The sequence below is a fragment of the Peromyscus californicus genome, unplaced genomic scaffold (genome assembly GCF_007827085.1).
Source record: "Peromyscus californicus insignis strain IS unplaced genomic scaffold, ASM782708v3 Scaffold_2__1_contigs__length_46816999, whole genome shotgun sequence".
Classification (NCBI taxonomy): Eukaryota; Metazoa; Chordata; class Mammalia; order Rodentia; family Cricetidae; genus Peromyscus; species Peromyscus californicus.
This window is the reverse complement of record NW_026294540.1, coordinates 39,036,042-39,061,469: the sequence shown is the minus strand read 5'-3', so window position 1 is coordinate 39,061,469 and position 25,428 is coordinate 39,036,042. Positions and strand designations below refer to the sequence as shown.

Genomic DNA, 25,428 nt, shown 5'->3' with positions numbered 1-25,428 from the left:
AGGCAAGACAAGTACATGGCCCTGAGTAAAACAGTGAGCTTTAGTGTGCTCAAGGCTTCAGGGTTAGTGGCACTAAGAAGCAGGTCCCGAAGCTTTGAAAGGACCACGGCACAATTCTCTTCCAACTCAACACAAAAGACCCGACAGGTAATAACTCAGGGCACACTGCAAACCACAAACAACACAAAAGACCCGACAGGTAATAACCAGGGCACACTGCAAACCACAAACAAATGCTGTAATCTCTGTCTTCAAAGATACTAGCACAGCTTTTCTTTCCAGAAACTAACAAGATGCCACGCAAGAGTCACAGTCGGACAAGGAGCGCCTAAGAAAGGCAGAAAAGCACACTGGAAAACACCAAGAGGCTCAGCATCTCCTAACAGTACATTCAGGAAGAGAGAAACAAGAAAGTCTGAGGGGAAATCAAAGGACCATACACATTAAGAATTGCCCAGAGATACCCGATATGAGCTGAATGACTGTGTCCAGAAAATCACTGTCAAATGTGGAAATGAGAAATGGCATTTGTCTTCAGAAAGGGACAAGCCTAGGTGATCCACAGTAATCTGAGAAGTCTGGCTTGAGACTGGATTAGACACACTGCTACCTAAAGGCAAAAGAAGTACCAGAGCACAACTTGATACCGATGACTCTAAACCACCAAGTAAATAAAGGTCTTTTCCAGAAATACTACCAATTAGACAATTTACCTCTAAGATAATCTTCCAAAGAAAGCCACAGGCGGAGGAAATAAAAGATACAATCACAGGATGCAGAAAGCACAACAGTCTAGAGGAATAAAAAGGAAACTGTCTCAGGGAGGTGGTAGAGGCGGCCTAGGTTACATGTCACAGGGGAAGTGGCTACAAGCCACCCTATACAACAGAGCAAGCCAAAGGCCATCGCCATGAGGGAGAGGGCAGGCACACTACGAAACAGTATTTCACAGTGACACTCACTCAGCAAGATGAAGCAGACAGAGGGCTGTGGCGGAGTGGTCCACCCACCGTACCATGTAAGCTAGCTATCGACAACTGGCAATGGAAGATAGCAGAGGACCTGAGAGAGAGCCGTTGTGCCGGGACACCACTAACACAGCTGACAACAGGGACACGGAAAGCAAGAGAACCACGCTCCTAACTTTGAGAAAGTCCTAACTCCCCACGTTTGCGTATCTTCCTTCTTTAATTTTGGAGGTATCTTTTAGATGTTAGCATTTCTTTTGGTGGCAGAAAGAACATTTGTATGAAATTCCAGAACTTAAAATTTTTATTTTCTCTTTTCAAATAAAATTAAAATTTTTACTCAAAACATTCTGAACCTTTTTTGTAAAGAGACGTGTGCAATTCCATGCTCCTGGGTACTAATGCATATATATGGGTGGTGGAATTCTGGGGTTTTGTTTTTAGAATTTGATCTATTACTTGATTTAAACATGTACAAAAATGTCTCTTTCACAGAAAAAAAAATAAAGTACTGTAACTTTAATTAGCCCTACTCACCAATTGCTTTGGTATAATGTCGTGCTCCAAGGAGTAATTCTGGAGCTCGGTACCAGAATGTTACAACCACTGGATCCAAATCTGCTAAAGGCTTCAAAGGTGAATTAAATAATCGGGCAAAGCCCATGTCAGCTGTAACAACAAGAAAACCACGTAAGTAAACAGGTCTACTTTACTTACACAGTCCCATTTGCCAGTGTTATTTATCAAGAGGTGCTCAGACCTGGAACAATGGATAAAGCACCTTACTGCTTTTACCAACTGAAATGTGAAAAAGCTTGAGATCACAGTCTTTTTGAATAAACTGTCCCTCAGCTCTTGAACTGGCTTATGACAAGCTCTGTTGCCAGACCTTGGGGTAAAGCTACTCCTCTGGCAGACTTCTTTTAGAGGGTCATACCTCTGAGGTTGGGACAGGTTGGGACATTAAGCTGTCAGGCACAGCAAAGTGGGGCTTTCCATTGTTTGCGTCAACAAGCCTACTCACTGCCGTCTCAGAGTTGACAATTGTATTTTAATACTATTTTCTCATCTATTTGGCCAGAGTTTCACTAACTTAAAACTCATGGCACTTTTTAAGTTGGAAAACGCTTTATTTCAGTGTTATGCTTCTTCACATGAGATGGAAGTTCAAAAGATCACAAACCCGAGCCCCCAAGTTGGGGTTTTGTTTTTAGAATTTAGTAGTTTCTGTTGCAGTGTTTGATGCAAGGTAGAGATTCTCATCTTTCCTTATGCAGTGACCCTATAATACAGTTTTCTTGTTTACGTGATCCCCAACCATAAAATTATTTTCGTTATTCATAACTAATTTGCTACTATTGTGAATTGTAATGTAAATATCTGTTCCTAAAGAGAGTTCCTGACACAAGCACCATGCCATCAAGCTACTTAGGTGCAGACTCTGCCCCGCTAACCCACACTCCGAGGCTTTGCCTCTGTACGACATCACATGCAGGGTCACTCCACACAAAGACAGGATGAGCCCTGTTTACTGCCCACCGGGAGATGTCAAGATTCACAACCATCTGGGTAAGTTTAGTTCTGCTCTAATGGAGTTTTAATGAAGCAGATTCTCCTTTAACTGACAGCTGTGGATGGGAAAAGCCCAAATTTGGCAAAGAATAAAAACCTTGAATCAGATTATCAAATGTTTCCTTTGAAATGTGAATGCCTGAAGACACAGTATCACCCAAACCTTCCAACAGCACGCATAATTATATAGAAGTGTAATTCTAAAGGAGATTGTAAAGGTGCCATCTTTCTAAATCAGATGATAAAAATCTTTCTAAACCAGATGATAAAAGACACATTTTAAAATTGCTCTTTGGCTGGGACTAGTCTATTCTGCATACCCTGAACTGGCATTTGAATTAGACACCATGACATCAGATTAAAGAGATCCCTTCAGAAGCTCATCTAAGGCCAAAAGCATTTGGTGGCCCCAAGATGAGCACTGACAGGGTCAGACATCAATGACATCTCAGAGTACACCAAAGTGCATCATCACATGTTCTCACAACTAAGAATCTGCAAAGTCTGTGTCATAAAAAAGTTTATTTGAAAGTGGAAAGTGAGCTTTGAGAGGCTCAGAAAGGAGGATGGGGAGAGGTGAAGAAGAGCCGACCGAGTTTTACTGGTGAGGACAAGGCATACAGCTATAGGTGCCTCTACTTCAGTGGTTCTCAACCTGTGGGTTGTGACCCCTTTGTGGGTTGAATCCTTTCACAGGGGTCACTTAAAACCACTGGAAAACACAGATATTTATATTACAATTCACAACAGTAGCAAATTAGTTATGAATAACGAAAATAATTTTATGGTTGGGGATCACGTAAACAAGAGAACTGTATTATAGGGTCACTGCATAAGGAAAGATGAGAATCTCTACCTTGCATCAAACACTGCAACAGAAACTACTATTGTGTTCTGTGTTCTTATAATTCTCTATCATAATTACATTAATGTATAACTTACTTGTCTTCTACCCCCCCAAAAACCAAATAAACCAAATATAAGTGACAAACACTGCTTAGCAAAATGACAATGAAAGAAGCAAACAGGACAGATTCAGCTGTCCTTACAGACTGTCACCCTGGAGAGGTCTGATGCAGAGGACAGAATAGCACATCAAGATGCAGAATGCCATGAATGCTTTTGCTCTTCGACAAGGCCTGGTCCAATCCTGCAGGTCGAGAGCTGTGCCTTGATTAGCTCCTTGGCTGGAGGGCTGGTACAAGTGCTTGTTCCCATTAACCTGGCTAAAGGGACTGATGGAGGAATCAAAGTGGCTGGGGACAGAGGCTGTTTAACTAGGGCGGGGTCTGGAGAAAGCCTATGTGGCTTATTTTACAACTACAGCTGTTCATGCTCTAAGGATCGTCTGACACCTGGGGGAAGGTTTTCCCTTTCATGTACACTCCTTGGAAATGTTTTTGACATCTGGAACTATGAATATGTACATATCAATATAGAAAACAGTTGCCTACAACAATTTCAAAAGTGTACTGAACTGTGACATATCAAAGATGTAACATACCAATTTTTACTCTTCCTCGCTCAGGACCTTCACCCATAACTAAAATATTAGCAGGTTTCTGTGGAAACAAAAAAACAAATTTTTTCAATAGACAGCAGTAGTTCTCTTTTAAATAGACAAATGTTAGTATAACATAAATCTACTTAAATAAAAACTTGTACTAACAAATTAAAGTGAAATGTAGGAAGCCACATAAGAAACTGTATGTGTACCCAGCAAAGCTGCACACAGGCCCCAGTGCAGCAGCAGACAGCTGAGGCCCTAATCAAGAGGTCTTCACTGTGGAGCACTGAAAACTCACAATGCTGAGGCTCTCTCTCTTTTTTCTTTTTTGAGACAGGGTCTCATAATGTAGCCCTGACTAGTCTGGAACTCACTATGTAGACCACGGCAGCCTTGAATTCCCAGTGATCTCCTGGTCTCCACCTCCCACTTTTTGTTTTTGAGAGTCTTACTCTGCAGTACTGGCTGGCCTAGAACTTTCGATGTACACAGCATGGCTTTGAACTTGTGGTGACTGTCCATGTCCTCCTGAGTCCTAGGATTCTAGCAAGAGTCACCAGGTCTGATGCATGGTTTCAATTACTTAAAAAGTTCTAAGAGTTTAAGGAAAATTAATCCCCATAGATCATTTAATACAAAGTAGCAAACTAATTACAGGCAAAAATTCACCTGATACTCTGTTTTGGAAGCCACAAGACTCCCACCTATGTCTAATATAAAAAAATCTAATATGGTCTTTTTCTAAACAAGTTGGCACAGTAATTTTTCATTAACAACAGTTTTGAGGTTTTTGTTTTTAAATAAAAGAGAAGATAAAGTTTAACATGAGATTTTGCCAAAGGGGAACTTTAGTTTTAAACTCTAAAAAACACAGCAGACTGTCACAACCTGTTCAAAGTGGCACACGATCCTCTGGCATTTGAGAGGAAGAGAGGAAGGAAGCAGCATTTGGCTTCTCCCTCAAACCTTACCTTGCTGCCCTTCCTACGGACACAGCTTCAGTTTACCAATCCGACAAAGTGAAGTGAGACTGGATTGGGATGCCTCTCCAATATTAATCTAAACAACTTGAAAAATCCAATTAGAGGGGCTGGAGAGGTGGGTCAGTGGTTAAGGGCACTGGCTGCACTTCCAAAGGACCTGGGTTCAATTCCCAGCACCAACATGGCAGCTCACAACTGTCTAACTCCAGTTCCAGGGAATCCAACACCCTCATACAGGCAAAACTCCAATGCACATGAAATATAAATAAATAAACCAATAAAAAAATCAAAATAAGAGATTTTTATGAAAGCTGTTTAAAGTGGCAACCACTTCACAGGCTTCTACAGCCATCACTGGAGATGGCTGCAAGGCAGTTACAACAGTATACTGTCCTACTAACTCCCAAAGGTCAAAATTAGTTCTTTTTAAGAAGCTAAAAGGAAAACAGATGCTGCTGCTGAAATGGCAGGCTACGGCACCAGGGCTTACAAATTCCTATTCTAAGAGGATGCAACTCGGCCCCAAAACAAACGACTGAAGATCAGTGCAGGCTCCTGTCACCACTCTGGATCCCTCCTGACGGGATTCTCAACAGTCAAGGCAGAGAGTTCTTGGAACCGTGTGTTTTGCTATCATCATCGTCATATTTTATTCAACAAAGAAACTCTGAGATCTTTATCATCATCATCACAGTCTTCACCTGGGGCAGCTGGGGGAGTGCCAAAAGTGAGTGCACTGCTAAACTAACAATGAACTAACACTGAAGTTTCTAGTGGGCTCGGTGCACTCCTGCTGCCCGAGGGTGGGACTGCTTTCCTACACTGCAGTGACCAGTCAGCGATGGGGCAGCCTTGTGGAGTTGGGCAGTGATGCCAGTCAGTGAGGGAAATTCTGGCCCTCACCTCACACCACAGGTTCATGACCATGAGTGGAATTCTCTTCTTGTGGTTCTAAGCCTCCTGATGCATGTCTTCTCCTCAACCTTACTTTGAGTTCTTCCCATCAAACCCATCTTCTGTATCATTGCTAGGGTTGTCTTTCTAAAAGACAAATGTGATTATGTCACCTCTGTCCCTGAGATCTTCTCCAGCAGCATGGAAAATACTACATGAAGACTAGGAGAAACAGAACACAAAATGATGCAGACTGGGATTAGAATCAGGTGTTATTTATTGGTTTTGGTTATGTAGCCTAGGTTTATGTGGTGGTGGGCACGGAACCCAGGACTTTGTGCATACTGGGCAAGCACTCTATCAACTGAGTTATAGCCCAACACCAGAACTAGTTTTGCTTGTTTGTTTTTTTTAAGTTTCTGTGAATAAAAATTAGGAGAACAAAAATGTTAGAGTAACAGAGAACATGGATCGTTTTCTAAAAAAAACTCTTAGATAATTATGTGTTATTGCTATTAAAACATTTCTGAAGCCAGGTGGTGGTGGCGGCGCATGCGTTTAGTCCTAGCACTAGGGAGGCAGAGGCAGCCTGGTCTACAGAGCGAGATCCAGGACAGGCACCAAAACTACAAAGAGAAAACCTGTCTCGAAAAACAAAAAACAAACAACAACAACAAAAAATCTGCATGGCTAGAGAGATGGCTCCTGAGTGCCCGGCCAGTTTATTTTTATTCTAAACTTATTGGACTGACAAAGTTTTGAACATGAGTTTAAGAACAGCTATGGAATAGTTCCTTTTGTCAAGGTCTGGCCTGGCATTTGTGTTAGTGGCCACATTTCTAGAAATAATTTTTAAAATTATTTATTTTATGTGTATGAGGTTTTTTCCCCCCCTGCATGTATATATATATATGTACATGTCTGGTGCCCACAGAGGTCAGAAGAGGATCTTGGATCCCCTGGAACTAGAGTTATAGATGGTTGTAAGTCACCATGAGGGCACTGGGACTCAAATTCTGGTTCTTTCAAAGAGCAACAAGTGCTCTAAATCAATGAACCATCTCTCCAGCCCTTAGTATTACAATTTTCTTTGCTAGATTCTCTCTATCTGGTTATAATCTGAAACCAGTCTTGGGGCTAAAAGCCCACTCAGCAGGTGTTTTAATTTTTCTCACAATATTTTTTTTTTTAACTTTTACCCAGGCTGACCTTGAACTCCTGGGTTCATAGGATCCTCAGGCTTAACCTCTCAAGTAATGGGACTATGGTATGCAGCTTGTAGAGTGACTTATTTTTAAAGTGGTTTAGACTTATTTGGACATGTTATTATCTGCTCTGTGTGTGTGTGTGTGTGTGTGTGTGTGTGTGTGTGTGTGTGTGTGTGTGTGTAGAGGGGGAGGGAGGGAGAGAAGGAAGGAAGGAGAGAGGGACAGAGGGTATGGGGGGAGGGGAAGAGATGGGAGAGGAGGGGGGAGGGGGGAGGGAGAGAGGGAGAGAGGGAGAGAGAACAGCTGTGTTGCAAGACTAGTTTTGGCAAACCCTTGACATTAGTGTTTAGTCAGTACCGAGGAAGCCTCCGAAAGACTGGATCGGTAATTTTACTTCGTTACTCAATGCCTTATTAAGGTAATAACTAGTCTCCAATAAAACTAGTTTCGTCCTTCCTGTGTCAATAGTAGAATGTGGGAGGAGTTTAGCTCCAAAGCCAGGACCTCCCTCCAAGCAGTCCTAGATTGAAATGTATCTCTGATAAATACTTTTCATGAGGTGTCCTGGTCACCCTGAAAGAAGAGGTAGAACACTGTTAGTGACATTCTGAGGGACACTCCATGCGACTGAAGAGACTCTCCCATCACAGGAACAGAACAAGTACCCCTGCCCAGTGGGTAACGACAAAGGCTGAGGCTGCACTACTATTTGAAGCTACAGCTCCTTTGTTCCTGAAAGCACTAACAACTGTTTTTAATGGAAAGAACATGGTCTTGTTTTACAACTGGATGATTTTTCTGTTCTCTACCCTGTACCTCACCTCCCAAACTCTGACCAGTATTTCCCAAGGCAGATGCTTGCACTGCAGACATTACCATTCTTGTTCCTGTACCTATCGCACATACATCTCCAGGGCAATGTGATGATGGAAATGAAACACACATACCGAACATTATGGATCATTCCTAATGCTTCCTACTAATCTTTACCACAGTGTCTACACACGTGCGCGTGTACACATGCCTGGCTCGTTTTACAGATGACAAGAACCTAGCTCATTTGGGTGGGGAGTGGAGTTCAGTGGTGAAACATGTCTATCAAGTGCAATGTCACAGGCTTGACTCAGCACCACAGCACATGAAAGCAAACACTAACGCCATGGGTGGCGAACCTTTCCCATGGCTACAGTTAAGAGGTGGAACCAAGCCGGGCGGTGGTGGCGCACGCCTTTAATCCCAGCACTCGGGAGGCAGAGCCAGGCAGATCTCTGTGAGTTCGAGGCCAGCCTGGGCTACCAAGTGAGTTCCAGGAAAGGCGCAAAGCTACACAGAGAAACCCTGTCTCAAAAAACCAAAAAAAAAAAAAAAAAAAAAAAAAAAAGAGGTGGAACCAAGATTCAAACAAACCTCAAGCTCATCAGAAGCACAAAAGGGCTACACATCCTCCCTGATATCTGCGGAGGAAGTTCCCATGAGTTCCTCTTCACAGTCAAAGACACGTGGGAGGTCTCAAGCCATACTCCTGCTATAGATAGCCAGGACACAGAGAAACATGGAAGTAACTTACCCCACCGACTTCAGCTAGAGCCTCGGGAATTTGTTTGGATAAGAAGATTAACATTTCAGCTAGTTTGGGCCACGGTGCTCAGGTGTTTGAGTCAAACATTATTCTAGATATTTCTGTGAACTGACTTGGAACCTCTGCTGGGAGGTGGTAGAACCTTCAGGAGGTGAGGCCTAGTGGGAACCCTTGTCATGGCTCCCTAGAAGCTCACTCCTCATAGTTTGGGAGCTCAGCCTCACCGCTTCCTCTTTCGCTTCCTGGCAAAAGTTCTACTCCATCTCTTATTCCTCATCATTGCCACCTAACATCAACCAGAGGCCAAAGCAATGAGGTCCATCTACTATGAACCAGGAGCTCCAAAACCATGAGCCAAAAATACATCTTTTCTCTTTGTAAGTAATCATGTCAAGTATTTCATTACAGCCGTGCAAAGCCAATGCCCTCCTTCCTGTGAGAAGGTATCCAATCAAATGAAGGCTCTAATAGAAAAAAGACTGACTGTGATCAACAAAGGATGCACCAGCAGATGGGATTCAGTATCCAACTGTTATTCTGTCTTCCTGGATCTCCGGCTTGCAACCTATCCTGCAGATTCTGAATAAATAGGCCTCTAAAACGCATGAACCAACTCCCTAAAATAAACTGCTTTCTATATATCCCTATGCTATATATATATATATATATCCCTATATATCCCTATGTGTGTTCTGCTGCTCTGGAAGAGCCTAATATGGACAGGAGCAGCAGAGGCAGGATTATAATTGCTACAAACATTCTTACTGCCAAGAAGCAGGGAGTAGAAAAGAGGTTGGAACGACCAGGGTAGGAGAAGCGGGGCACAAGCACATGCACCTGTGCTTTAATTTCTCTCTACTTTATGGTGACTGGGGACTTTAATGTTCGAATATGAAAAGATTTGGTTTAGACCAATAAGTTACTTCACAAAATAAATACTATCTGTGCTTCCTTATCTATCAGACCATTTCCCTTCAATTTCCAACACTATGTCAAGAAACTAACAAAACACACCCATACAAATGCCCTTATCTCACCCTAAGCCCGCACAGGGCTCTACATGAATGACTCTACACTTCCTACCAAAAACAACTCTGAGAGCTATTTAGCCTCCACTGTGTGATGATTAATGGTGACAATATAAATCTTCACTTATCAAACAGGGGTATTAGTTGTAAAAGCACCCAATATTCATCTCTATCATCTTAACAAAAGAATGCTTCCAGGTTTATTTTTGGGAGCAAATGTAGCCAGAATGACCTCAATATTGTGATTTTCCTGCTTTTGCCTCCTGGGTGCTGGGATCACAGGCATGCTCAAGCCAGTATTTGTATTAATAATGAACCTGATTTAATAAAACAGAAAGTTCAATAAATCCTTGGCTATTGTGAGTTCAAGGCCAGCCTGGTCTCCAAAGCGAGTTCCAGGAAAGGCGCAAATCTACACCAAGAAATCCTGTCTCGAAAAACCAAAAAAAAAAAAAAAAAAAAAAAAAAATCCTTGGCTAATATCAAAAGGGTATTTTCAAGGTGTATGTATCAGTTATCCACCTTACCACATAGTTTCTTGTGGTAAGGCAGAACATTCCACCAACTAACTGGTCAAAGTCGTAACATTAGAAATCTACATAACATGTGTTTCATACATCACTGTCCCCATTTATCAACCTTACTTCAAAGGCACAGAAACTATAATGGACTATGAATTGCGTTTGTTCTGATAAGTGTTTCATCTGTATGTAATGCTAAAAGCTGTGTGGCTTCTGAACAGAGTCTGAGAGTAAACATCTTATTACCACATATTACCATATATATCAGCATCATATGTAGCTACACTGAAAAATTGTAGACCTCAAATTAAACTCAAAATTTAAGTTTTAGCTGACAGGAAGTACTAACACTTTTAAAAATGTAGTCTTTCACCCCGAAAGCAAGGTTTGAGAGGTTGGCACCTGAACAGCGACCAGCTTTAAGGGGGCCTGCTGTGCTAAGTGTCCAGATAATAGCTCTAAGACCTGTGTACCTGGGAGACACAAGACAGCTAGATGCTTAAAAAGAGCAAGGACATCACAAGAAAACCCAGAGAACCAACTAATCTGGGTTCATAGGGGCTCACAGAGACTGAACTGACAACCAGGGAGCCTGCATGGGACTGACCTAGGCCCTCTGCATATATGTTACAGATGTGTAACATGGTCTTGTGGGACTCTGAACAATGGGAGCAAGGATGTCTCTGACTCTTCTGTTGGCTTTTGGAACCTACTACTGATCCTGGGTCGTCTTGTCCAGCCTGAATACAAGGGGAGGTGCTTAGTCTTTACTGCAGCTTGACATGCCGTGTTTGGTTGACATCCATGGGAATGGGAGGGAAGGCCTGCCATTTTCTGAAGAGAAATGGAGAAGTGGATTGGATGGGGGGCGGGGTACAGAAGAAAGGTGGTGGAGAGGAACTGGGAGGAGAGGAGGAAGAGGAAACTGCACTTGGGATGTAAAAGAAATAAATATTTAAAAAAAAAAAAAAAAAAAAAGAACATTAGGGACATCTCACTCCAAGGAAAGAAGCTACAAGAGGAGGTGCTGCCATGTGAAGAACATTCCGGATGCATGACTAGCCAGGCAGTGTGATGTATGTAGGATAATGGAGTGGAGCACAGGTCCTCATTGTAGGGGCTACATTAATACTGTTCAGCATTGCTGCACGCAATGGTATTTGTCATTATTATTTGGACAATATCTACAGACAAGAGATTTTTGTTGCCTTTTGTTAAGGTGCTCTGGTCTTCCAAACTCTTTCTCCTCCTCCTCCTCCTCCTTTTTTTTTTTTTTTTTTTGGTTTTTCTAGACAGGGTTTCTCTGTGTTGTTTTGTTGCCTGTCCTGGACCTCGTCCTGTAGACCAGGCTGGCCTCGAACTCACAGAGATCCGCCTGTCTCTGCCTCTCCAGTGCTGGGATTAAAGGCTTGTGCCACCGCCGCCCGGCCCCTTTCTTTTTGAGATGGCTTTACCAGAGCCTTCTGAAAGAACCCACTCTTCACTAGCCCAAGTCACAAAGAATATTTCTACAGTACATAAGAGCTAGGCAGTGAGGACAAGACTACTGCATGCTCACACACCACCTATGGCAAGATTTTTCTACAGACAATGGGGAAAGTGCCCACTATAAATATATTTCCTGGTTGAACCCAGCTGTTGATCAACTCACCAAATCCCTGTGCAACACCCAGTTGGCATGAAGATAGTGAATCCCATCCAGGATCTGGTACAACAGTGACTTCACCATTCCCCGAGGTAACTGAACTGGCTTCTTGTTGGCTTTTGAAGCTCTGTGAAACTTAATTATATGCTGAAAGAAAGAAAACAGCACAAGAAGCTTTACAAACAAAAAAAGGCAGTGTCGCGCTCACCTGAGGACTGAGAACCCTACAGCACAACAGAACTAGCACACACACAGGAAGCACATCCTAACAACCGAGGTCAGCTCCATGTTTAAGATGGAATGGCATCTCAGGAAATGAAAGAAGACAGAGAGACAGGACCTAGGGTGCTCTTCATTTTAAAATATAATTAATGTTAATTACATAAGGATTCAGATGAGGAAAGAGCCTGCCTGGTAACCTGCAGAGCTTTTCCTGTACAAGTGACTAGACAACTAGAGAGAAATAAAGTACAACTTTATCAATTAAAACACTTCGCTAATTAGTGTACAGAAAAAGGTTTCTTCTTTTCCATGTTTCAAGCTCTCAATGATCTTCTTTTTTTTGTTTGTTTGTTTTTGAGACAGGGTTTCTCTGTGTAGCCGTGGCTGTCCTGGATCTCGCTCTCACAGGCTGGCCTCGAACTCACAGAGATCCGCCTGGCTCTGCCTCCTGAGTGCTGGGCTTAAAGACGTGCGCCACCACCGCCCGGCCGATGATCTTTATTGTCTGTATAACACCCGTAAATTTCAGGACCATCTCAGGTCAGCTCTGCCTCCTACACCACTGTACACTCATTTCTAGCACATACTACACAGGGGCTCTTCATCATTAAGTAGATTCTTGTGGTTAAAAAGAAAAAGAGAGTAGAAATGTGATGCTTAACATGCAGGCTAACATCTGCTTTTCTACCTGATGTTTGTTATACAGAGTAGCGAACAGAAGGAATAACTAGTAAGCTGTGAACCAAGAGGAAAATGTAGCAAAGCATCTGAAGTGAAAAGACAAACGTATTCATTGGTGCATACCTGTCTGCATTTGAACAACAGCACCAGGCTACATTAAGATTCTTCTCAGTTTTATACCTCAGATATTACTTAATAATTTAGAATATGTATCACCTACCCTAAAATGTGATTATCAAGTCTGTGTCAGTAAGAAGAAAATCCACCGACTCTCCAAATGTAATAAAGATAGGTTTAAATAGAGAGCACATTAAAGAACTAAAAGCTTCAAGCTTCCGAGAACAAAAACCAAGCAGAGGAGTTAGGATAACTGAAGGTGTATTTCTTCAGGTCACACTTCAAATAGGACAGTGATTTTTCTAAAAATGAAATATTTTAAAAACTATAAATCAATAAAATCACATAGCATGGGAATTTCTTGCCTGTATATTCTTCATATTCCAAGGCTAAAAAATCAAATGCACAGTACACAGGCTATAAATCTAAATGATTTTCAAACAACTCTTAAGTGTAACTTTTGCTGCCTTATGTCTGTCAATCCACATATAATATTCCAATTAAAGTAGAAAAAAAAGTAAAGTTGTAAGTTTTAGGGAAATGAGCTGTCCTGTTTTTATTAAAGTAATGTTAAAAATATTCATTTGCCTTCAGTAAGTACTAGTAAAATAATGAAAAAGGCAATGATGAATTACTTACACACATCAAACTGTATGCAATGTAGCTTATATGTAAAATGCTTGTTATGTCACACTGAATACGATATATAAGTACTGTCTATGTCCTTAGACATCCGCCCCTCCTGCTTTCATGTCCTATACTGTGTGACTCACTGAGTCTAATTAAGGTTGGCTGCATGAACATGGGTGATAGTAAGGCAAAGGTTTTTATTTTGTCTATTTAAGATAAGATGCATTTACAGTCTTATCAATATAGTATGAGTCTGTCCTGGTACTGGCTAAACCAGTAAACTATAATCACTCATTCAAGAAATCTTCAATACACAATTGGGTCTAAATATGTAAAAATGCCATAGGCTAAACAAACCTAGGAAACAAACCCACAAGAGACACTGCAGTCTGTTTTTGCACTAATCTTGTTTTGCAGTGCGGCTCTCACAGCAATGATTTTTCTCTATGCAAGAGTACACCAATTCAAACAGTAGAACATATTAGTGCCAGTGAAAACGGAATACATTATATTAAATATCAATTGTGAGTAACTAAGAAATCACTAATAAGTTTCGACATTTAGCTCATACAGCTTGTAACAGCTTCAGGACTATTAGGAGACTTTCCTAGCATCAAAGGACAGGGGCAGGGACAGTAGTTAGACCTGTCTATCCTTTTATAGCATGCTTACCCAACAAGTACTATTTCATTTTAAATTCCTTCACACTACAGAATAAAGGAAAATATGTTCTTTCAAAACTTAGAGCAAACAAGGTCACCTTTTAAAATCAACTCTGTAGTTAGGAAACAATGTTTTGAGTTGTTCACACTCCTTATTTCTTTACCGTCTGTTACAAAGGACAATGCGCCAGAATCAAAAAGAAATACTGGCAATCTCCCTAGTCTGAAGACCCAAAATGCTTTGACATTCAGAACTTTCTGAGAGCTAACATGATTTCACACCATGAAACATTTTTTTCATATTCAAAATTATTATAACATTGTATGAAATTTCTTTCAGGCTATATGTATAAGGTAAAAATAAAATTAAAACACAAGTGACTTTCAAGTTTAGACATGAGTTCAGCCTCTAAGATGTCTCATTCAATATATGTAAATAAGTACCCCCCACATCTGAAACACTTCTGCTTCCTAGCATTTTGGTAAGGTGATTTCTAGTCTAGTGCAGTGGAAGCTAACTGTTCAGTCGCTTTCAAGCTGACTGAAAACAACAGCCCTGTCTACCAGCAGTCCACCTTACCCAGAGGTCATGTTCAGCATAGTCAAAGAGAAGCCATACTTTCCGATCAGCATGAGACAGAAACACCTTCTGAAGAGAGATGACGTTGGGGTGCTTAAGCTCTCGAAGTAACTACAAAACAAAGGAGATTCATTCAAAATTTAACACAAAGTTAATACTAAAAAAAAAAAAAAAAAGAATCATACCAAATTAGGTGTGGTAGCACATAGCACATACATGGATACAAGGATTATGAGCATGCCCTGCTACCACCATGGCAGGCATTTCTACCTGGCTGCAAGGAACTGAACAGAGGTCTTCAATGATGAATGCTGAAGTAGAAAGACCACCTGAAGCCCAGGAGTCCACAGCCAGCTTGGGCAACAAAACAGGGCTCCATCTCAGACCCCACCCACCCAGCCCAGCAGCAATTTAAAGGCCACAAAGCCAGCGCTTACTGATGTTAAGCATTCGATAAACATTTGAAAAAGTGTGATTGCTACACAGGTGCTGTGTGACAGAAAAACCTACAGGGAACAAGATACTGAAAAGAGGATAACAGTAAATCTGTCATTTGTTGCTTGACTGGTGATTTTAATTTTTTATCAAAATTACAATCTTAGCCATTTTTAAATCCACAAATTGGTGGCATTAAATATATTCAATGCTGTAGAACCATCACTACTATAAATTTTCACCATTCCAAGCAGAAATGCTTTATCTATCAATGACCCAGCTCTAGGTAAACTTTACTACCTGTCCCTAAGGGTTTCTATGGTAGACACCTAGTGTTGGTGGATTCTCATAACACCTGTCTTTCTCATTTGTGCTGACAGGCATGTACCTGTATTCCCGGTACTGAGGAGATGGCAGGAGGAAGGACAACTTTGGGTATCACTTTTGAGGTGCCATCCATATGACTGATTCGTTTTTATGTGTATTCATGTGTATCTGTGTGTCTGCTACATGTGCAGTTGCCCATGTAGGTGAGAAGTGGGAGCCAGATCCCCAGGAGCTGGAGTTATAAGCAGTTGTGAACCACCTGATGTGGGTGCTGGTGATCAAACTCACTTCCTCTAGAAGAGCAAGTGGCACGTGCTTAGTCACTGAGCCGTCTTCCCCAACTCTTTTACTTAGTCATCCACCCATCCACCCACCTACCTGCTTACCTATCTCTCTATTTTGAGACATGTTCTCTCACTGGCCTGGAATCTGCCACATAGGCTAGGCTGGCTGGTGAGCCCCAGGGATCCATCCATCTCCACCTCCTCTGCACTGGGACTATAAGCACTGGCATGTACTACCATGCCTAGCTTTTTTTTGTAGATTCTAGGGATCAAACTCAGGGCTTTGAAAGCACCCGGCCTCATACTTAGCCTTTTGTGTCTGGCTCATTCACTCAGGATTATCTTCAAGGTTCATCCTTGTTGCAGCATGTAGCAGGGTTTTTTTTTTTTCTTCCTTTTTATAGGTGAAAACATTCTGTTGTATATAGAGACATTCCTCAGCTTATAACAGATTTACATTCTAATAAAGCCACCCGAAGTTAAAAATATCATCATCAAAAATAAATACATTTATTAAGCCAGACATGGCAGTGCATGCCTATATTCCCAGAGCTGTTCAGTGGAGACAGGTGGATCCCAAGGATTAAATTGGCCTTTAGTAGAATTTCTTTTTTTCATTTGTGAAGAACTGGTTAGTCTTTACAAAATAAAATGTTTAAATGCATCCATACTAGCTTTATTCACAGAAACCACTTGTTTCTCCAATTTTACCAATGGAGGAAAGTTTTAAATTTTTCTGAGTATATGTCTACTTTGAATATATCATTCACTATAAATTTGATTTATCCCAGTTATCATATATCATATTTAATTTAAACTTGTAAAGTACAAAAAATAGTAATATTTAAAAACATACCATGTCAATATATGTGAGAGTGAAGAGGAAGAAATTAGGTAAGAAAACTCCTAATATTTTCAAAATGACAGTGTATTCTTTTCTTTAAAAATTATGAATTTGTACGTGGGTGAGCATGTGCATGTCTGTGTACATGGGGTGTCTATGTGTGTACAGGCCAGAGGACAACCTCTGGTGTCATCCTCAGACATGCTGCCCACCTCCTGAGACATAGTCTTTCATTGGCTTGGAGCTCTCCAATTACAGTAGACTGGACAGTCAACAAGCCCCAGGGAGCCTCCTGTCTTTACTTCCTGGGCACTGAGATTACAAGCATGCCCTGCTATGACCATGGCAGGCATTTCTACTTGGATGCTAAGAACTAAGTAAAGGTATTTGTGAGCCAGGCGGTGGTGGCCCACACCTTTAATCCCAGCACTCAGGAGGCAGAGCCAGGTGGATCTCTGTGAGTTCAAGGCCAGCCAGTTCCAGGACAGGCTCCAAAGTTACACAGAGAAACCCTGTCTCGAAACACACACACACACACACACACACACACACACACACACACACACACACACACACACACACACAGTCTTTGTGATTACAAGGTAAGTACTTTACCATCTAAATCATCTCCCCAACCCTGACACTCTATTCTAACATTAACAGTTCCTAAAAGCAAAACCAAGTTCTAAATGTATACCTTAATCATGGTTAATAGTTAAACTGAACCTTACTTATGCCAAATTATTTCAAAAAAATTTAAATTGAAGAATCTTTCTTCAACCAAATTCTTAGAAACTGATAAAAACAGAGATTCTGAGTGAGGTTGGAGTGGGAAGTGCATTGTGAAAGCAGTCTAACTATGGCCCCAGCCCATCCATCAGAGGCCACTGACATCTGATGCACAGCTGGCCAGCACATGAAGCTACATGGATTCCAGTCCACAGGAATTATGGAAATGAGTGTGACAAAAAGCTCACAAGAAAATGAGAGCTTTACAATGTCCTGACTTTGGAAGACCCGCTCAAAAATTCTCTCCTGCTTCCTGAGGACTAGCTGCACGAGATCTAGGCCATGCTAATGATATGTGTCACAGTCTAGTCTGGGTAAGGGTGGCAACAAACCAAAGTAAACAACAGGAATCCTCCTAAGATTTTTATTTGTGGGGTTGGGTATTTAGCTCAGTGGTAGAGCACTTGCCTAGCAAGCGCAAGGCCCTGGGTTCGATCCTCAGCTCCAAAAAATATATATATATAGAAAAAAAATATTTTTATTTGTAATAAATATTATTAAAGAACCAGAATGAGCCGAAAGGTGGGAGTTCATGTCTTTAATTCCAGCACTTGAGAGGCAGAGGCAGGCTGATCTCTGTGGGTTCGAGGCCAGTCTGGTCTACAGAGTGAGTTCCAGGACAGCCAGGGCTGTTACACAGAGAAACTCTGTCTAAAAACAAAACAAAACAACAAACCAAAAAACCCAAACAAACAAAACACAACAACAAAAGAACCAAACCAAGTGTGTGCAGGTTAGTAACAGGAGTCAGAGAGGGTTTATAGAAGGCAGAAAGCAGGTAAAACAAAGATGAAATTCCTCTCCTTTACCTTTTGTTACACAAGGTCCCTAAGTGAAGCCTGCCGCTCAGTTCTTTTTATCTACATTCAAGTTCATTCTTCTCTTCCTCTTGACTTATTTGAACTACATTTACCAATCAGTATTTCAGTATGTATCTCTGAAAGTCTTTTTCTCTCAACACAAAGAAAATAAACAGCAGCAAACAATGATAATGTATCCAGAAAAGCCTCATGACGTATAAATTAAGTAACAGACTTCTAAATAATGGATAAAAGAGAACTGAAAATATCTTGTACTAAATAATAAAAAAATAAACACAACACAATTTGTGTCATGAAAATAAAACATAGTTTGTAGGGATTTATATTTTTAAATACTTATAGTAGGAAAGAATAGCTAAAAAGCCAATGGAGCAAGGTTCTAGTCAGCAAAGTGAAGAAACACAGGCCCAAGGAGAAGAGATAAGAGGAGAGCAGATGAAGCAAACGCTCATGAAGAGGTGACAGGGTGGCTGGAGAAGCGGCACTTGTAAGGAGCAGCAGGAAGCGTGCGAACAACTCCACACTAGTAACTCACACTCAATGACAGAAGTGTAAAATCTCAAGAACTCTATCAAGGAAATAAACTGGTGGGTAAATTCTATTAAATGCTTAAGAAGAAATACCAATTAAATGCTAATATCAGAAAACAGAGGATGAAAAATAACACCCTACTTCATAAGCAAAGTTGTAACAATCTCAGTATCACAACCTGACAGAAACACTGTATAAGAAAGGACAGGATAAGCCAGCATCCCACAAAGTCAGATTAAAAGTCCTTAATGATGTATATGCCACTTAAATCCATCAACGTAAAATATAACATGGGCTGCCTCAGGAATGAATCAATAAATTCAAGGAAATGAGTATAATTTATCAATTTAACATAAGGGAGACAATATGGTCACTTAAGTATACGTGGAAGAAAGCATGTGATGAAACAGTATGATAATGGAAAATTCCTCCAGAAACCTGTATGAAAAGGATTTTTTCTAGGCTCAACTGATGGCAGCTATGGAAAGTCCAGAGCTAACATCACACAAAATGGTGAAACTGAAAACACTCCCCTCAAGATGGCCTGAGAGTGAAAGCTGCCGACTCCTATCAGCACTGAGTATTCTGTGAGCGCCTAGCCTGCACGAAAGCATGATGGGAAAAGGAAAAGGGAAAAGCGCAGAGATGGAGGAAAGTGTAGCCATCCTACTAGAAGGCCCAAAGGAACCACCAAAAACATCCTAGGGAATTTAGAAAGGGTTATACAATATAAGAGATAACAAAGAAAAGTAATTCTACTTTAGAATACAGCAGGAAAAAAACCCTGAAAATCACAATTTAAAATAATTCCATTTCAGTATGAAGGATGAAATTAACAGAGGTATATAAAGTCTTTAAGGTCTGTAAAAAATAAAATATTAAAAGACATCTTATAAAATGCAAAGTATGCCTTTCCATTAACTTTAAAGTTACAATATTAAGGTATCAATTCTCTCAATCAAAGTATGATTTATTGATCTAAATCATAATTCCAGAAGGCAGTCTTTAGAAATTGAATGGGCCGGGCGGTGGTGGCGCACGCCTTTAATCCCAGTACTCGGGAGACAGAGCCAGGTGGATCTCTGTGAGTTCGAGGCCAGCCTGGGCTACCAAGTGAGTTCCAGGACAGGCGCAAAGCTACACAGAGAAACCCTGTCTCGAAAAACCAAAAAAAAAAAAAAGAAAAGAAAAGAAAAGAAAAGAAAAGAAAAAAAAAGAAATTGAATGGACTAGCCAACTAACTAACTAAATATACATACACACACACACACACACACACACATATGGCTGGATGGATGATGTATCAACAAAGGACCTTAAATAGCCCAAATAACCCCAACAAAAGATAACGCTAACGGCTTTGCCCTGCCGATGGTCTCTAATCTGGTAGTACCGGCGGCAGACTAGACGACGACAGTGGTATAGACGGTACAGAAACAGACCGTACTTAGACAGTCCTTGAATCTTCTGATCCAGGAAGATTTCTTTATCCAAAATAGAGAAAAGTCACAAAAGGGAAGTTATAAATGGACTGCATTAAAAATTCCTCCCCAAGTTAAAATGTAGAATAACTTGATTTCTTTCTTTTTTTCGAGACAGGGTTTCTCTGTGTAGTTTTGGTGCCTGTCCTGGATCTCTCTGTGTAGATCAGGCTGGCCTCAAACTCACAGACATCGGCCTGGCTCTGCCTCCCAGGGCTGGGATTAAAGGCGTGTGCCAACGCCGCCTGGCCTTAACTTGATTTCTTTATGTGTAAATGCATTTACATTTATTGAGATATAGGTAAGCATGAGCACATTAGATCCAAAATTCAATTGAGTTTATCTACAAAAACATTTTGTAGCTGGGCATGTTGGTACAATCCTTTAGTACCAGCACTTAGGAGGCAGAGTTTTGAGGTCAGCCTGGTCTAAATAGCAAGTTTCAAGATAACCATGGCTGCATAGTGACCCTGTCTTTAAAAAACAAACAAAAAAACCATTTTGTCATTTGTTTGGTGGTAGATAAATATGTAAAATACATTTGTTAGTGAGTATAAAATATAATGTGAAGCTTCACAATTTCTTTTTTAAATGCCAATTCCAACTATATATAAGTTAATTAAGTTGTATAGACTTTGGATGTGATTAATTTTAATGTGATGTTTTTATTTAATTGCCAGTAAACTTTTAAAAAGTAATAAAAAATAAATAAATGCATGGTCACGAGATGGCTCAGAAGGTGATTCCTGGGTCCTACACAGTAGAGAGAACCTACTCTTGCAGGCTGTCCTTTGACTGACTATACACATACCATGGAACAAATAAATACACAAACCACAAATGTCAAAATCAGTGAATTCTCACATATTAAACTCTTGGGACCAAACCCAGATCAAAAAAGACCCCAAACATTATCAGCACTAAAAACTCCCCTTGTCCCTTCCAGTCACTTTATTTTCACCATTAGTCCTAATTAGCCTAACTTCTTTAATGAATTTTAGTTTGTTAAGACTGACCTGTGTAAGTAGAATAGAGCTTAATGAACTATCACTGATATATAAATATCTTATCTTAAGAGTCAAGAGTGGGAAAAATTGGGCTGGAGAGATGGCTACTCACTCTACCAGAGGACCCAGGTTCAATTCCCAGCACCCACATGGCAGCTCACAACTTTCTGTAATCCAACTCAATGTGACTGGACACCCTCGTACAGACATAAATGCAGGCAAAACACCATGGCACATAAAATTAAAAAAAAAATCATTAAAGAAAGAGTGGGGAAAAAACAGTTAACTGAAATTCACCGAACATGGAAAAATACCTTAGAAGTCACACTGGAACGAGTGGCTGGACACAATTAGGGAAACAAAAGGATCTAGATGGTTTACCGCTCGCTGTCAGCTGCTTCTCCAAAGTCCACATGATCCACTTGCTAACTGCCCCAATGAACTAGCTGGAGATTGGTTTTGGTTTCCGCTGCGTACTCCTCCACTGTTCCATGTTGATTCCACCGTAAAATTCTCTTAAGGTTCTCAGAGCCACATCTGTAGGAAATTCACTGATGGAGACACTTGCCTCCACCCTGGGAGCCGAGCATAGCTGAAAGTGCCTCGGTCCTTCCACAGCTGCTGTGGACAAGTAGCCACTGCTGCCCACTAGCTAGGCTTGTTTGGTGTCTGGAGCACTGCTTGGAGTTTGTATATTTCTAGGTCTCTTGTTGGCATGCTGAGGGCTGTCCCAAAGGTTTGTGACCACTGGGGGGCCCTCTGTGCTCCTTATAGTGATGTAGCATCTGTATATTTTTAGAAAAAAATTGGGGATGGTCTGAGCCAGCATCTACTGCCAGCCACAGTGGCAGGACATAGAGGGAAGGATTAACCAAAACTAAGGTTGCATAAAAAAAGCCATATAGAAACCTTTGTTTTAGTTTTATTAAAGAATATAATTAAAACAGTTATAGCCATTTGCCTATGCCCTTTGGACTCTGGATAAGCAATTAAAGGTCAAATTAAATAGTCCAAAACTAATCTTCTAAGTTGATCAATGTAAATTTCAGTCTCACATTTGAAATGTTATGTTCATGATGCTCAGATGTATGGTTAAAATACATAAATGTGTACAAATTATTTGTTAGCTGTAATAAAATACTATCCATGAAAATATAATTTTAAAAACCCTATTTAATGGAGTGACTCTACTTGAGTAGATTAAGCTCCTCCCAGTGCTCGGGGTGTGTGTGTGTGTGTGTGTGTGTGTGTGTGTGTGTGTGTGTGTGTGTGTGTGTGTCTCCAAAATGATATAGGCTATTGCCTGTTTTGGAATATTACTTTAACTATGTAAAGGTGTGTTACATTTGTTTATGCTGCCTTTGTTAATGATATAAAGATGTGTTGCATTGACTGGCTAAGGAACCTGATTGGTCTAAAAAAAAAAAAAAAAAGCTGAACAGCTAATAGCTAGGCAGTAGAGAGATAGGAGGAGCTGGAGAGGGGAGGGAAGAGGAGGGAGGGGAGAGAGGGGAGAGGAAGAAGGAAGGGAGGGAGGGAGGGAGGGAGGGAGGGAGGGAGGGAACCGCCTGGGGCCAGCTAGGCAGCCAGACACAAAGTAGGACATATAGAATGAAAGAAAGGTAAAAAGCACCAAGGCAAAACTCCGATGAAGAGAAACAGGTTAAAATAAGAGCTAGTGGGACAAGCCTAAACTAAGACTGAGCACTGATAACTAATAATAAGTCTCTGTGTCTTTATTTGGGTGCTGTTTCATGGCCCCAGAAGAAGGCCTGCTACAATTGCCATGCTCTGGGTTGCTCAAGAGAAATGGCTAGGTCCTGAAGACACCATGAAGATAAATCCCTTGCCAACTGTCTACTCAACAAGCATTCTTTCCTTTTCCCATATATTTCTATCACAACACCAGGCTCACTAATTTATACTGTTAAGTTTTATGAGTCTCTTTTCCCAGTAGTGTAAAAATACTCAGACTCAGAGACTCAAATTTATGTTTCTTCATTTTTCCTACTTTAATGTCTTGTCAAATGACCATCCTTTGAAGAAACATTAGCATGAATCTATGAACTGTGTGATTATTTAAATGAGTATTTCTAGATTATAGTAGTCACATTTATGTACGGACAGGAAAACTAAAGCAATAACACAGGCAGAGGCTGGGATACATACCCATGAAGGTCTGACTATAGAGTCAGGAAACATACATTTGGAACCACAGTTTTTTAAAAATTTATTATCAGCCAGGCTGTGGTGGTGCGAGCCTTTAATCCCAGCACTCAGGAGGCAGAGCCAGGCGGATCTCTGTGAGTTCGAGGCCAGCCTGATCTACAGAGCGAGTTCCAGGACAGGTACCAAAGCTACACAGAGAAACCCTGTCTCAAAAAAAAAACCCAACACATAAAAGAAATAATAAAAGTAATAATAATAATAAATTTGTTGTCATTGTGCATGTGTTTGCATCACAGCATTTTTATGAAGGTCAGAAGGAAATCAGTGGAACTGGTCCTCTTACTCTACCACGCAGGTTTGGGGACTGAATGAACTCAGGTCACATAGCTTGGCAGTAAGCACCGTTACCTACAGAGCCATCTCAATAGCTCAGAGCCACAGCTTTATAAGAGTAAAAACGCAATCTCAGAGATGCAATGTTTAGTTTAAGTGTATGCATAACTACTAACTGTATTAACATGAGAATGCTTCCTCTGGAGTAAGGAGATTCTAATTACCACACGGAAAGCTGTGTTTCCAAAAGAAAAATGGACACAGCGATAAGAAAACAACAGAACCTCAATTTTAACTGGTGTACGTGAAGACATCAATCCCACTCCTGCCATGGCTTTATATAAAAACTGTCATTGACCAGAATTAAGTAACAACAGGAACTTTAAAAATTAGTGATATTTATTGGAGGAGGGTGTTCATATAAACAACTGAAATTAATTTTACCCCAAATAAATAAATGTGCACATTGCAAGAACTTCATGACATCTTTACTTCTCCTTAAAATTTTTTTTCTGTGAACACTTGTTTAGAAAAATATTTATCAGCTTTCAATTCATATGATGGAAAATACAGCAGAGACCTGCATACTCTTATGTCAGCTGATATGGTAATAACAAGAACTTCACTTACTGCTATTTCTCTGCATGCTGACATAGAGATTCCAGTTCCTTCTATTTGTTTTAAAGCGTAGTCTTTATCGTCCTTCCTGTAAAAACAAAATTATTTTAATATACAGGTAGCTCTATGTTTACATGCACTTTAATATTAAGTACTACATAAAAATAAAAACATGTGCTTAACACCAACATCAGTCAGGAAAATCATCTTAGATATGTAGGTCAAGGCAATTACTTGTGGAGGGGTGTTAACACCAGAATGCAAAGCCTTGTCTGGGACTCCAGTTACTTGTGAGGACAGAGTCAGACATCGCTCTCCGGATTCCTAGAGACAAGTTTCCTTCTAATTATGAAATAAAGCTTGATTTCTAAAACCAGTTTCCATGTCAAAGGATTAGAAAAGTCAAGATATACCACTAATTCACAAAATGGTTGTAACTTTAAAGACAAAACCCATTATAATCATATTCTTATGGTGTATAACTTAGGTCACACCCAAGCACCTTTAAGAGACATTCTCTTAGCACCTATTTCTAAGTATTATGTACCAAGAACTGTTCTAAAGCCTGGGAACACACCAGGGTTCAACCTATTACAGTTGTGTTATCTACTGTCTTGGTAACTAATCTGCTATCACACAATGCCAGTGCTACAACAGGCCAAGTGTAAATCCAAAGGTTTTCTGACTTAATCCAGGGGTGACTCTGACAAAGACCCAAGCAAAGACTTCTCAGAAGTATCATCTACCTGGGGGGATGGCTCAGGCTTTGGGGACTCTGATGCCCTTTATTTTCCTGAGGACCCTGAAGAAGACCAAGAAACAGAAAAGTTGAAGAATATCCCACTTTGATGACTTTTATTAAACTGAACATAAAGTCATACCTTAACAGGAAATGCAGCGGGGTGGGGAGCGTACAGTGAGGGACTGATTGAATCAACCCCTTGTTAAAAAAAAAAGTTAAGGTCACTTAATGTTTTATTCTTTTAAGTTAT

The 25,428-nt window shown here is 40.6% G+C and overlaps 1 protein-coding gene across 6 annotated transcripts in view; it reads right to left on the bottom strand.

Annotated features, from left to right (window-relative positions):
• Cdk8 (cyclin dependent kinase 8) overlaps positions 1-25,428 on the bottom strand; it is a 70,889-nt gene that overhangs the window by 15,793 nt on the left and 29,668 nt on the right. For 4 of the 6 annotated variants that reach the window (XM_052754492.1, XM_052754491.1, XM_052754494.1 and 1 more), the window contains exons 2-6: positions 24,449-24,524; positions 14,798-14,908; positions 11,912-12,052; positions 4,045-4,102; positions 1,506-1,637 (exon numbers count right to left, since the gene is read on the bottom strand). In XM_052754492.1, coding sequence (XP_052610452.1) covers positions 1,506-1,637; positions 4,045-4,102; positions 11,912-12,052; positions 14,798-14,908; positions 24,449-24,524 — 518 coding nt within the window. Of the gene's footprint in view, positions 1-1,505; positions 1,638-4,044; positions 4,103-11,911; positions 12,053-14,797; positions 14,909-24,448; positions 24,525-25,182; positions 25,239-25,428 lie in introns of all 6 variants that reach the window. The other 2 variants (XM_052754495.1, XM_052754493.1) reach the window with 2 other exon arrangements.